Below are 14,963 nucleotides of genomic sequence, written 5' to 3'. Positions count from 1 at the left end.
GGAATTTTTCTTACAACATTAAACTCATTTCCTTCTACAAAAAAAAAAAAAAAAAAAAAAAAATTTAAGTTGAGGGTCAATTTCATCCGGTCCCAAACATCTCTCAACCCGAGTTCTCTTGCTTCTTCGTGATTCATTATATTCATCACCATCTTTAAAAGATATTTCATCACGTATTCCACTTGTTAGGGATATTTTCAAGATTTTCCCTCAATTCATTATCCAAAGAGAACGAATCCTCAAAGAACTCCACATTGTTGGATTTGATAATCACATTGGACTCCAAATTCAGCAATCTATAAGATTTGCTATTAGTCGCATATCCCACAAAGGTACATTTAATGCCTCTTGAACCCAATTTGATCTTATTAGAATTCTTGTTCTTGCAATAAGCAAGATACTCCCATACTTTGAAGTATCCAATGTTCAGTTTTCTTCATTCCACAATTCATAAGGAGAAACTTTAGTATATTTTGAAGGAGCCCTATTATGTATCCTATATGTAGTCAATAAAGTTTCACCCCACAAATTAAATGGCACTTAGCATGAATAAACATGACACTAAACATCTCAATTAAGGTTCTTTTTTTTCTTTCAACCAAGCCATTTTGTTCGGGTGTCCTAGGTGCAGAAAATTGGTGAATAATTTCATGTTACTCACAAAACAAGTTAAAATTGTTAGAAAAATATTCACCACCTTTATCACTTCTTAAGGTTTAAATTTTCTTTCCTAGATAATTTTCAACCTCGTTTTTGTATATTTAAATATATCAAATACTTCACTTTCATGGTTTATCAAGTAAACATACGTTTATCTAGAAAAGTCATTAATGAAAGTAATAAATTACCTATTTTTACCCCTAGTTAACGTGCCATTCATTTCACATATATCGATATGAATAAGTTCTAAAATGTTAAAGTCCTTTTCACACTATGATAAGGCTTTTTGATCATTTTAGATTCTACACATATCTTGCATTGTCTTTCATCATTTCCATTATATGAGATCAATTCATAATTTTTCATGTGTTTCATAGTGCTTATTCCAACATAACCTAATCTAGCATGCCATAATGAAAATGTATCCACAATATAAGCAAAATCAGTTTTATTCATTTCATTGTCAACGGTACATAATTTGATCATTCCTTCACAAGAATAACATTTTCCAACAAATTTCCCGTTAAGGGATATTATAAGTTTTTCGGACTCGAATACACTTTTAATGCCCGGTTTGCCTAAGAGATTTTCACTAACCAAGTTCCGATTGATATCCGAAACAAGCAATACATTTGTTAGAGTAACGTTTTTTTTCTGGAAATGAAGATAATATCAACATTTTCCTAGCCAATTGCTTTGGACCGCACTTCGTTACCCATTTAAATCTCTTGATTTTCATTTATCTTATGATATGTTTTGAGCAAGGATTTATCATATGATACATGTAATGCGGCGCTAGTATCATACCACCACCCGGATACTTTTCCTTTGATAGCATTTATTTTACTTACGGCGGCCACAATTTTGTCCTCTTGGATGGAATTCACTTTACCCTCACAATTGTTTTGTTTTCGATGTCTACACTTCTTAGCGTAGTGACTAGATTTTCTACAAACAAAACACCCTCCTTTGGTATTTTTCTTGGACTTGTTAAAGTTCCTTGAAGGCTTTCCCGTATTGGATTTTGTAGGTAGATCAGATTTCTCAATAGTATTAGCTTTGGAAGTTCCCTCCAAAGAGATTTCGCTCTTGTCACGCAATCAGGATTCTTTGTCAATCCAAAGATTTTTTGCAATTGTTCCAAAGAATAATTTTTGAAACTATACATTATTTTCTTCCGGTATCCTTTCCAAGTTCTCAAGAGTTTCGTAATTATAGCCTCCACTTGAAAAGTCTGCGGGATTTCAATCTTCACCGTCTTTAATTTATTGAAAGTCACTAGCAACTCATGCACTTAGGAAAGAAGGGGAACATTTTCTAAGAATTTAAAATCAAAATACTTAGAAATCAAAAACTTATTTGTACCTTCCTCTTCCGCTTTGTATTTACTTTCTAATGCATTCTAGATTTCCTTCGTCGATGTAGTATTCATGTACACATCATATAGATGATCCGATAGTGCATTCAAGATGTGACCACGGCAAATCAATTTATCTTCTTGGCATTTTTGTCTCTCTGCCTTGATTGCTTCGGTTTTTCCATTTGTGTGTTCTGACAAAGGCGTCAAATCTAAATCAAGAATATAGAAAATCTTCAAAGTCATTAATAGGAATTTCAACTTGTCTTTTCACCGCGTGAAGTTCATCCCATCAAAACCATCCAATCGAACCAGATCTTGATTTATAAGTTTAATGGTCGCCATGGTTGTCTTGTTCTCCATTGCAGGATAAATATAGTTTGAAATTGTTGAAAATATTTGGAGGGATGAAGAAGAGACAAGAATAATATCACAAGAATGCAACAATAAGATGATTAACACCAGAAAATTGTAAAGAACAAGTACAAAGGCTCGAACGCATAATCGTTGTCCTCAAACTATATTTACCTCCTCTCGGAATTGTTTGAGATGCTTAAGGATTTTGGCAAACAATTCGTAGAATTATATCAAGGCCTTGTCAAGGATCTAGCACTAAAGCATAAGTGCGATCCTCCAAAACTTTGGGAACACAAAGAAGATTTAAATATGAAAGCAAATCAGGGTTTTGATCAAGTGTTTCCAATGCATTTTGGCATGAATAATGATCCCATATTTATAGGCCTTGATCATATGCATGAAATTGTGCCAAAATATGTAAGAAACGCCACCAAATTTGAGTTTGCAACGGCCAAAAATGTCCAGGCAACAGTTGGATTCCATAACCATGCGACCGCATGGTATTAATCCATGCGGTCGCATGGAACACCCAGAATTTGCCCCCAAGTCGCATGAGCCAAAATAAAGGGCCTCCGTTTGTCGCATGAGCCAAAATAAAGGGCCTCCGTTTGGTTTTTGTTTATCCCATTCACATTCCACATATTATACTAAATTTCGCATGAGCCATAACAAAGGGCCTCCTTTTGGTTTTTGTTTATCCCATTCACATTCCACATATTATACTAAATTGATTTTTGAACAAATCTCAACAAAAAGTCATCTGTTTCGTATTATGCATAGTGGCGTAAGATATCTCCTTTGGCTTAGTCGTTCTTCAGTTTTTGAGGTTCTGATTTTCGGGAGGGGGGGGGGGGGGGTGCCTAAACACACCAAAAATGTACTGAACCGTTAGCTTGACTAGATTGATTGTATGAACTGTCTAGTGAGCTTAATGATGCGGCTTATTTTGATTTACTTTTAACGTGTAGAAATTCTGCTAATAATTTGCTGATATTATCTTTACAGCACTTTGTTTGGTATGGTAGTCCAGATGCAATTCATAATTATGAAAATCTCATTCATGTGTCGACTTCGCTTGTATTTTTTTCTTTTGTTTTCTTTGAATAGAAGTTCAATTTATCTGTTATGCATCAGGATTCAGGTATTTAACTTTGTAAGGAAGGAGCTGTGGTAGGACCCGAATCTGACTTTATTCAATGACATGATACTTTGTTGGAGAGGAATGGAATGATTGAGTTCGCCAAACAACTTTTATCCGAATTAAGGAATGTTAATTTTTAAATGATTAAAGTAGAAAATAAGTTAGATTAAGAGTTACTTTTACTTAACAGTAACTTTTACTTATTTTTAAGCTTAGCCAAGCTGTCACATCTTAATTAGAAAATAGAGATTATGCATTCATTCATTATGCTTGTTCATGATATGAAAAGCTTAGATTTCACAGTATGACATAGTTACATTCTCTTTTTCTGTTTTGGATTCTAAGCAATGCACTCATGAAATCTTCTTTTTGTTTGACAAAATAATGATAAACCAATCGAGACCAATGAAAATTCATAGACAGATACGTTTAATTAAAAACCGCTGAGATGGTTTTAGTGCCTGAAGCATAGTATAAGGAAGCTATCGACTTCTGCATGGCAGAATTAGATAGAAGTTCGCAATCATTCCCGGTAGGTCTATGGTAGGAAGAGAGGTTCAACCATCTCTTACTGTGAGTGGTTTGTGGATTGTCCACTGCTTTGATCACAGGTGGCTTTCTCACAATTAATCATCTTTATAATTGGACACTTGAAGAATTTCTGATAGCATCGGGTTTGAGGGGAAAGTTATTATTCCACGATGCAAGTTTAGTACATGAAAGTTGTGCTTTTCTATGTCAATGAGGTTAAGGCTTAAGAAAGACATTAACAGCTTTTTTTGAGTACTCAGTTACAATTTATAGTCTATCTTTCAGAGCCCAAAGATAAATTACAACAAATATACCACCAGTCTGCTTTTTGAACTAAGTACCAACAGTGTAAGTAAACTAAAATCATGCAGTTAACTCCCAGCTTATTGGGAAGAAGTTGCTTTTGAATTTAATAATTGAAACCTTCATAATCTGCCAAGATGATCAATTGTAAGAGTAATGTTATTCATCAACACTAGTGTTCAAAGCACTCGCAACTGCATAGAATTAAATAATGATATCTGTATTTAAATGTAAAGTCACATGATTCATTTAATTGAACACATAAAGTGTATTAATCTAAACTGATGCTTTTAACACCATATCTTTTAGATAGACATGATTCAATGTTTGGCTTGCACTATAGGATGTTTATTGCAAAGAACATACATGGTTCAACTTCCTTTTGTCTTTTAACATGTTTGAAACAAGTAATTCCTTAAAAAATCAAACGAAGATGATCATATTTGGTGGACTTTATTCATCCATAAAGCATGCACATAACCATTTAACAGTCCGTATTTATAAAGGAAAAGCAAAAGGATTTTGTTGTTTGTACAAGAAGGAAGATCCAGAAGCAATGCCAAAATATGAGTTGAACGAAAATAATTGGATGAAAAAGCTAACTGTATTTTAAATTATCCAATGATAAAATATCATGTAGCATTGTGTAAATCACTATGTAGGCCTTGATGTACATGTAACATGCTCCAAAGCAAAATAAGTACAAAGTAAATTTCTACTAAAAAATTTGCCACCTGCCACAACATACCACCACAACCACATCGACCCAAACCCATCAACCTTCCTTCAATCACACATCTAACAGCACTGCTGTAGCCACAAAACTGCCAACCAGAATCGAAAACTTCCTCCACAATGTCTTTACAAGATTGAAATCAGAAGTTCAAACAAAATGTATTCTGGATCTGCCTCAATAAATATGAATTAAACTAACGCCTGCCAATTGAATATAATCAAAAAATGGACATCAGAGTTTATTTTCCCTTTCCCTTTTCTTCAGTAACCAAGAACACAAATATTACAAATCATAATACAGAACGGAGAATTGAAAAATATTCTGTGAAAACTTCAAATAAAGGTAACACAAAAAGGCCCATCTTACAGATATTGTTATTTGCTCTTCAACCAGCTAAATGGCTCGGAGACTTATTGAACATCGTGTGCCACATGTAAGCCCGAGACAGCACCATTTCAAGATCCATTTCATTCCAGTTCTGAGTTGGAAGGTGCTGAAGAAACATGACCATATCCTGAAATTCAAGCTCCTGAAGCTTCTCTGACCACTAGAAATATATAATTAACAAACTTCAGTTTCCAACTCTTTGACAGTGACAATCATACCAAAAGATCAAATATTACCGAGTCAATATTTAATTATGCTGAGTAACACTATAAGAGGAAGAAAAAAATTCACATGAGGTAGGCATGGTTTTAAGCATTAGTTGGAATAACTACTAAAAATATGAAATTCCATCAACTATATAGCAAGTTATGTGTTATTCAATTTCAAAGACATGTGCAAAATCAAATATTACCGTTAAAAGAAAGCTTGCAAATATGTACACGAGGAAATCTGGCAATGCATCTCCTTCCGCAAGATATGTGTCCCACAAGCGGGTTACAAGATGAAAAGGAATCTACAGAGTATATAAATCCATTAGGTATCCTTTTCGCTATGAAAACTATCAATGTCGATTTCACAACTCAAATACAGAACCCAAACAAAAGCATTAACACTTTCATATAACATGTTTTCCCAATTTTATAGAGTAAATAATACATTGATAAGCACATGAACAATATTATGAAATCGTGAAATGATTGCATGCATTGATACAAACCTCACGTATAAGAAGGCAATTGAACCAGCGGAAAGCAAATTGAAGAAATTCAAGCCCCTGTTCCTCCATGTGGGTTAAAACAGGTTCTGGGAAATTCAGAAAAAGCAACTTGTCAATTTGGTAAATTCACCAATGATAAAAGTGACAAAATTGCCAAAAATGAATATGTCAACCCAGTAATATGTTTTCCAGTTTTCAATTCATTTTCTAACCACCAACTTTTTACCTATATCCACATGGTTACCTCCGACAAAGATAGAAAACATGTATACACGATAAAGGATATAAGAGGCAAATATTGACACAACCATGGAAGGAAGGAAAGTAAAGAAAGTAACAAGATATATTAACGAAGTGCTTAAACTAACTAGAGGCACATATATTTGATTTCCTGCATAAAGGTTTTTTACAAAAATCAGGCTTTTTTGGAGGGAAAAAACTTTTGTTATGTCTAATTTTATTTCTAATGAGTTACTGTCATTCAGTTCGTGCATGTGCTTCTTGAGTTTAAACTATACAAGAAAAAGGTTTTCTCAATTACAGTTCTGCAAAGCATCTCCATAGGTAAATTGCAGCACATATTTAAAAATTTATGATGAACATTTGGCCAGCCGCATAGAAGCACTAAATAGCAGAAACAAAGACAACTTCCAGATGTATGTATAATATAATACTGACTAGAGAGAAAGTGGCACATGTGAGATCTACATGTCAAAGGAGAAAGTGTTGGCCATTAAGTATCACATGAATATAATTTTTGGGACAACAATACCTTCACTAATATCTGATAATTGTTGAATGCCCTCAATTAATATTATCATTAATGAAATCTAAATTAAATGCTTATTCATATATAGAAATTCTTACTCGTGTGTATGCATTCCTCCATATATATATATATAAATTGTAATATTCTTGTCACCATTATATCATTTACATTTCATCACCCATCCAACTTCAATCCTATCCAAATTCCACACAATGACACCTACAAGCCTCTCTCCACCGTATTATTGCCTCGTGTATCCCACTATATTTAAAACATGAAGCTTTAACACACGCACAAAAATAATACACACATTGATTATGCTGGTTTACCTTCTTGAGGTCATTTGTGGGCGAGGAAGAATGAAGTCTACACTGCATAATCAAGAGGTTTAGCAACCAGGTGGCTTTTTTGTAGTGTATTTTTATGCAACTAATATTTTTCTGTGTTTTTTTATTTTATTTTATTTTATCCAAATAATAAGCATACAATTACAGATACACTTATAAGAATTTAAAAAAAAAAAAAAAAAAGAACTGCTATGATATTAATGAATAAAGTTCATGAAAGATTAATACCATCAATCCTTCTAACCAACTCCTTTAGCTTAAACACAAGCCTCTGAATTCCTGGCTGAGCAAATGTGTAGTGGTCCTGCATACCATCAAGCAGCTTTGATAGACACCCATAACAGTCAGCTTCTACATTAGATACTTTCTCAGGAGAAAGATCAGCCATAGACCAAGTATCAATACTACCACTTAAGTATTCTGATAAGAAAACAACTAAGAAAGGCGTGGCAAGATCATTTATTCCTTGCACATAACCACTAGCAGGGTGCCGAATTGCCCTGTAAAGGGGAAAAAGATATGTTAATAAACCCGAGAAGTAAGCTATCAATAGCATAGCATTTATGCATGAAGTAGATAAAGAAGTGCACCTTAGCCAAACAGACATGATAGGCCAGCAATAAAGATTTCAAGATTGGGAAACTAATGTATTTTGCAGCTTTATGTATTTTTATATTTCTATAGTTTAAATGGAACAAGGACATCGAACTAAACCCATGTACAAATGAAAAAGTATTTCGGTTATAGCGGTTCGAATTTGAAAATGGGCTTGATATAGCAGAGAGAGGACCAAGCAAACACATTTAATTGACAATTCCCAATAAAACAAGTTTTAGGCAATTTAATTCTTTAAAATTCGTTTTCTTTCCACCCAATTTCCATTCTTGCAATCAAACGGACCCTAAATGTTTTCACCAAAATCAATATCATCATGGATTTTTTGTCAAAAAGAGCTCAGATAGAGGTTATACTTTAACAACTTGAAACCACAGATTAGAGCCATAATAAGCAGCATGCTTGTTGCCTTCCTACCGAATAAGCAATATTATAAATTTATGAAATCCTCACATGAGTCTCTTTTGATGATACCAATAAGTCCTTATTTGGGCTCCATTATTTCCAAAATATATTTTTTCAAAACTCATTTTCAACCATACATTAATCTATAAAATAATATTACACGTAAATCTAAAACTTTTCCTTAACCACATATTCGCCAAAATAAAAAATAACTATTCTAAATACATTTTCTTCCAAAATCACATTAAAATGGAGCCCAAACAAGGGCTAAATCATAACAACAAATTGTCATCAATGATCTCCACTTTTTGTTCCCAGAATATTCCCTAGAATATAACTTTTAGGGAGAAGACAAAGGAACAAAACTTGGAGAGATGCTAAAGAAAATGCACGTGCAAACACACACAGAGAGGAGGAGTAATGCGGGGCGGAAATTTAAGGAGTATTAATCAACTCGTCAAAAAATTTAAAGGCTTATTACGTCGGGCATTAGTATGAAGTAGACTTCCTTTTACCAAAAAAGTTTTGTTAAAATCTTCAGTGAACCCAGTTTATAATTTGATCTCAATTACAGTGATCAAACTCATTGAATCTATTTATTGACAAGAGCTTCAATGACAAGTTAATCATTTCTCACACTGGGAGGCTCAAGAATCTCTTTTACACTGTAGGCAAACCTTGCCATCAAAAGAAGCGCCACAATTAAGGAAAAAGTAAGGTGAAGAGAAGTATCTAACCATGTATACAGTATTCGTTCCAATGATTTTTGAACTTCTGCTTGTTGAAAGAAAGATACATCGGGAACAGTTCTAGGACAATCGACACCGATCTAACCAGCAAAAGTGAAGCAATCATTATGTGGCTGCATAACACTGTGAAGTAGACACATGGGAAAAACAAACTTACAAAGGCATATCATACCTGACGGAGCATGCTGATCTCTTCATCTGTCCGCTCTATGTCAGGAATATCATAATACTGTGCAACACAATCAAGATACTCATGGCGCTTTCTTTTCAGAACTCCCTCCCTTCTATCTGAATTAGAGGGTGCATATCCCTGTTGTCAGTTCATGTTTAAAATTCAAATTGCCAAAAAGAAAATCTTGAATAAAACAATTCTGGAATCGGTCTGCTAAGTACTGTAAAACTTTGAGATAGAAATATCATGGAACCAAATTCCAAGGAAAAGAAAAGAAAATATAAGCAGCTTCAGAATTCAAAATTTACTAAGGATGGTAACATTAACCCACAAAACTGTTTAAATAAAGTTCCTAGAAAGCGTTGACTAGTCCTAACTAAATCCGTAAGTAAAATAGTCAATATGTAAAGCTGATGTACCTATACCTTTTATATTGTAATTCTAAAAGCAAAGACTAATTAAATGATTGAGTACAGCTTTGTAACTGTTCTCTGACTCCTTGTCAATGCAACTTTCATGGATTAGAATCTGAAGACAGGCCAAAAATTATTTAATGATCCACTTCTCTCTTAACAGGTGTTGGTTCAGTAAGATTTAAAATACTCCATGAGTCATTCATAAATATAAATTTACTTGTCAGGCAGATTGAAAATGATATTGAACATGCAGACCGGCCTTTGAGTATAGTTTTACATTTTTGTAATATTTTTAAACTAGGGATGCACTACCCCCATCAGTTCCTGTGTACGGGATACTCAGAACAGAGAGTAAAACTATAGACATTTGTGAATAAAATAGTCGCAACTAAAAGTACCATAAATTCCTATCCAAAAATCTTACTAAAGTCTAAAACCCAAATTGGAAATCTGGCATACCAACAGAAGCCTCCATACAGTAGGACGCAAATAAGGTGGGACACCACTCCAAGCTAATTCGCGCAATTTTTCTGCATGTGATAGAACGAAAGAAGCAAAGGCTGTAAGTTGCCAGGAGAAAATTAAATAAAAAAGATATCCTATTGAGAAGATGAAAATAAGTGAAATTTTAAGATACAAATCAAAGTCATATTGCATATCATCCCAACTTAACACCAGCACCACCTCATGCAAATAGCAATAATTATCATCTAAAGTGTCTGTAATTTCCATAAATGGGAAAACATACAAAACGAAGAATGAATGATCAAAAATACATTTCAATACCTAAGATGACTGTAGTTCCAGATAATTCTTTCTGGAATTTCGTTAGCCTTGCAGAATCTGTAGATCTAGCTCCCATTGCAGTTTTCTGAACCACTTTGGATGTATTGTCAGTACTCAATGTTGATGCTTTCGTCTTGTTAGCTGATGAACTGGCACTTGCATTGCTTCTGTTTTGGATTTCATCCTAATATAAATAAAAGTTAAATCTGTTGTTAGGATTTAATTCTCATATCTATGTAATACACACACACACACATATATATGAGTAATGAATAGATAATGATAGAAATTATCTACCTCAACAGATCTATCAAACTTGTCCGTTTGTTCAGTATCATCGTTCGAGAACCTTCTGTCATTATTTGGAGATTGCAGAGCTGATTGATCCAAAGGATCCGACCTCTGTGTTATCAATACCTTACCAGGAAAACTTCGACCTTTGAGCAGCCTGTACATATCAATAAGTACAATATTTAAAATGTGGATAAAGAAAAAACACTTTACTCAACTGAATTTATTTATCATTGCATCAGAGGAACATAACCACTAAGAGAAGACAATTGTAAGCAGAACAAAACGGATGATATTTTCTTTTAGAATCTGGGAAATTGTTGAACATTTGGTGATGAGCTTGCTTGGGTGTTTCAAGGTGACGATTATGGGCATTTTCTAAAGTACGGTTTGAGCGTTTATAAATGGGCCAGTTTTGAGTCATTTTAATAGTGGTTTTAAAATAGTCCAACATATGCTCGGGAGTTTATTATCCACCGGCTCTGAAAATTTTTTAAAAGAATAAAATTACATATATGTCCTTTAGTGAAACTTTCATTTATAATTTCTTGGATGATTTATTTACTCATAAGTCATAAGTGATATTTTACTTATAAGTAATTTTTTTACATATAAATTAATATTTAACTAGAAAATTTAAATGTAAATTTTTACTTATAATTTTAAGTTAGGCCATGTTTGAGTCACATTTTTAAAAAAAAAATACATTTTTCAACAGTGATTTGATATTATCTCAACCACACATTTTTCAATAAAATAATATTAGACGCAAATCCAAAACTTTCCTTATTTCTTAACCCCACATTTCCCATCAATACACTATTCAAAAATATATTTTTATTCTTATAATGTGGCTCAAACAAGGGCTTAGTAATTTTTTATTATAAGTTAATTTTACAATTATAAGTTACTTTAAACTATTTTTACAAATATGTGAATTTTTACTTTTAAGTAATTTTTTCTATTTTATAAGTAAATTTTCTCTTACTAGTAGTATTTTAGTTTATAAACATTTTTTTTTTACACAAAAGTGAATTTTTATCTTATACTAATTTTTTGCTTATATGTAAATTTTTTAATTATAAAGTAATGTTTTTGCTTATAAATAATTTTTGAATTAATTTATTTTTATTTATAAATTAATTTTGAACAAAATATGTTGCGTGCAAATAATTATTTTATAAATGGTAAAATTAGAAGAGAATATGAGAAGTAGCCAAAACACGCAGATTTGGTGGATTGAGAAAAACGATCAAAATTACACTACATCGATTTTAAGTGATTTTAAACAATCCAAAATCTGTGTAAAAAAAAAAACTAGCAAACCCCCATCTTCTCAACCCCTCATAGATGGTGCCACCCAAAATCAGACAAGAAAACTCCCAAGCAAGCCCTAAATCTTAAGATTTAAGTCTTTCATAGATTTTGAATCCTAATAAATAGTAGATTATGCAATGATGGCAATAAGCAAATCAAACAGTAAATCAATTGTAACAAAGTTGTGAAAATAAAAAGAAAAAGCAATGCAAAGCCCAGTTATTGAAAATTTAGGCATTTTCACTAAAAAATTTATTAAATCTAAAGAATCATCCAAAGATAAGTAGAAGGAAAAAATAAATAAATAAAAAGGTACTCCTGAAGGAAGTGTACTGCATCAATCACTTTGAATGGAGTAGCCTACCAAAAAAATAAAGAAAAAAAGCAAGCAACAGTTAAGAATTTGATCAAAATTTTGAAAGTGGGGACGAAGCCAAATAGAGTGAATAATTTATATCAGTAAATCCAAGTTGAAGAAGAAAAAAATGTTAAAAGAAATTAAACAATAGATCACATAATTCACCGTTAAGAACCTGAAATATTGCACTATTGGCAAACATACATCGCTGTTCCATGATCCCATTTTTCACCCGAAAAAAAAAGGGGGACTTTTACATGCATCCACAATGTAAACAATCAAATCTACTGAAATTAGAATTTAGATCATTAATTATCAGCTAAAAAAAACAATAGCAATTAAATTAATCTCCAGATCAAAATTCATACGAACTCAAAAATTTAATTATATTTGGCTTTTCAGTATTAATTTTCAAATGCATATTCAAATCTGTACGAAAATAGAAGAAACCCGTGACCAACTGGGGAATGGGATTTCCCTGGGTAACAAAATTTTGGGTTAATTGGAAGTTAATTACTGTTGGATCTAAGGAGTAACAAATTAAACACATACCCTTGAACATTTTTGAGAGTTTGATTAAATCTTGAATCAAACGTAGAAGGTGAAGAAGAAGTATCCTTGTTCCGATCGTCTTCTTTACTATAATTGCTGCTGCTGCTGCTGCTGTTGCTTCTCAAGGACATGGTTTACCAACCACTGAGCCTTTTTTCTCTTACAATAACCGATTGACAAGATTTGAAAGGAGAAAATTACAGTCAATTACGAAAAAAAAATTGATTTATGTTACGAATTGTTTGCATGAAATTAGAGCTTCTGAAAATCAAATTGAAATGGGAAAATAGATTGCGAATTTTCCATCGTGAGTAAGTGGGTCGGGTCACTGTTCCATGAAATATGAGTGGGCTGTCTTGCGATTATGGTTGGTTAAAGGCTAGAACATTGGCCCATAATTATCTAGACCGTTAGTTTTAGGGCCCATTTGGCAGAGTTCGACTTTTGCTTCGAGTTTTTGTAGAAGTGCTTTCTAAAGAAGTTACTTTATGAGTCCATTTGACGTGACTTTTAAAAAGTCAAAATGTGATTTTGAGACTCAAAAGTTGTTTTTGAGAAACGTTTAACTAATTTAATGAAAGTACTTATTCTAAAAGAGTTTCTAAAAGAAGATGATCTAATGTGACTTACTCTAAAAGGATTTCAGGAATAGGAAGCTCTTTTAAGCCCCCGTTTGACCCTCTTTCTCATTCAAATTTTTCTTTTTTCTTATTTTTCAATCACACAATATTCCATTAAATAATATTACATGTAACTTAAAAAGAAAAAAAAATCCTTTTTTTCAACTATACATTCAACAAAAAAAAATAATTCCAAACATTAAAATTTGAAAGAAAGTAGGCCAAACTAGGGCTTAATTTTAGTTTTCAAACAAAAATTAAAATAACTTTTCTACCGTAAGCAAAGGCAAAAGACAAACTTTCAAAAACAAATTCAAATTTTAATCTTGGAGCAGCTTTGACTCTTCAAAAATTTTGTTAAACGAGCTCTTATTGATTTAACTTCTAAACTTTGCGATATTTTATGAATGATGCTACATGTACAAATGAATTCCCCCCTCCCCCTCCCTGTATTGACCCTATGAAATTTGCGTGTGCGGGAAGCAATTTCCATATTTTATATACTAGTATGTAATGTGCAATATAAGTAAGGTTTTGTTCCCCCTTCTTTCTGAAACAAACGAGCACAAACGTTCTATTCCATCAAATCTCCGAGTAAACGCGATTAGAATGAAATCAAGTGGTCAATAATACCAAACTAAATTCTAAAAAGAAACAAGTGCATGTTATACCGTTTGCCAGGCATCGAAATCGAATAAGGCGGGTAAGTAGAAGCTTGGATTATTTACCAAAGTTGCGTCATTGTTGCAATCAATTTCTAGCATCATAATGGCCAAACTCATGTTTGAAGCAAATTTGAGTCCCTCCAAAATTGCCCAGCATGCGCACGTATATGGTGAAATGGTACCACATTTAGACATAAAGGTATTTGCTATCATTTTACCAAATAATCCCGACAAATCAGCCCAATACCAAATAAGTCATGTCCATCTTATAGGGGAATATAAGTCCTATTTGTTTGTGTTGGTTGATGGATTTTAATCATCACAATAGGAAATTAATTTTCCTTTGGACATTAAAACCATGTAAATAAGGATTTTAGTAACCTTGAGATCATTGGATTATAAAATCCTTGCACATAGAAAGGAGAGATGATAACATTTTGAAGGAGCTTTTAATGGCCTAGTCAATTACTTCCTCACTTAGATCTTCTTCCTTGTTCTCCACTAGGTGTATTTCCTTTTCAAGAAAATAAAAAGTAGCTAACCTTAATTCTCATATAAAATATGTCAATAAAATGCATATTTAAAATGCCATTTAGGATTTGAAAACTGCACAAATTTTCTTGGATTTTATTGTAGTAGACTAATTGAGTCACACACCTTTTATTGAAACTAACAAAGGGACCTAACCGAACTCACATAAAGATGACAATT

The 14,963-nt window shown here is 32.7% G+C and overlaps 1 protein-coding gene across 2 annotated transcripts; it reads right to left on the bottom strand.

Annotated features, from left to right (window-relative positions):
- Positions 1-4,974: 4,974 nt before the first annotated feature.
- On the bottom strand, positions 4,975-13,302 carry LOC111378921 (GTPase-activating protein GYP1-like). Of its 2 annotated transcripts, XM_023002202.1 has the most exons (11): positions 12,968-13,302; positions 10,747-10,897; positions 10,450-10,633; positions 10,123-10,193; positions 9,248-9,385; positions 9,064-9,155; positions 7,535-7,806; positions 6,191-6,276; positions 5,885-5,986; positions 5,452-5,632; positions 4,975-5,285 (listed from the first exon to the last, which is right to left on the bottom strand). In XM_023002202.1, exons 1-10 carry the CDS (start codon positions 13,096-13,098, stop codon positions 5,471-5,473), a joined length of 1,389 nt encoding a protein of 462 aa, XP_022857970.1. In that variant the 5' UTR covers positions 13,099-13,302; the 3' UTR covers positions 4,975-5,285; positions 5,452-5,470. The 2 variants fall into 2 exon arrangements, with proteins under 2 accessions (XP_022857970.1, XP_022857969.1); XM_023002201.1 differs by having other exon boundaries at positions 4,975-5,632.
- Between the last annotated feature and the right edge of the window lie 1,661 nt (positions 13,303-14,963).

This window comes from Olea europaea, unplaced genomic scaffold, assembly GCF_002742605.1.
Source record: "Olea europaea var. sylvestris unplaced genomic scaffold, O_europaea_v1 scaffold190, whole genome shotgun sequence".
Classification (NCBI taxonomy): Eukaryota; Viridiplantae; Streptophyta; class Magnoliopsida; order Lamiales; family Oleaceae; genus Olea; species Olea europaea.
This window is presented reverse-complemented; position numbering and strand designations above follow the sequence as displayed.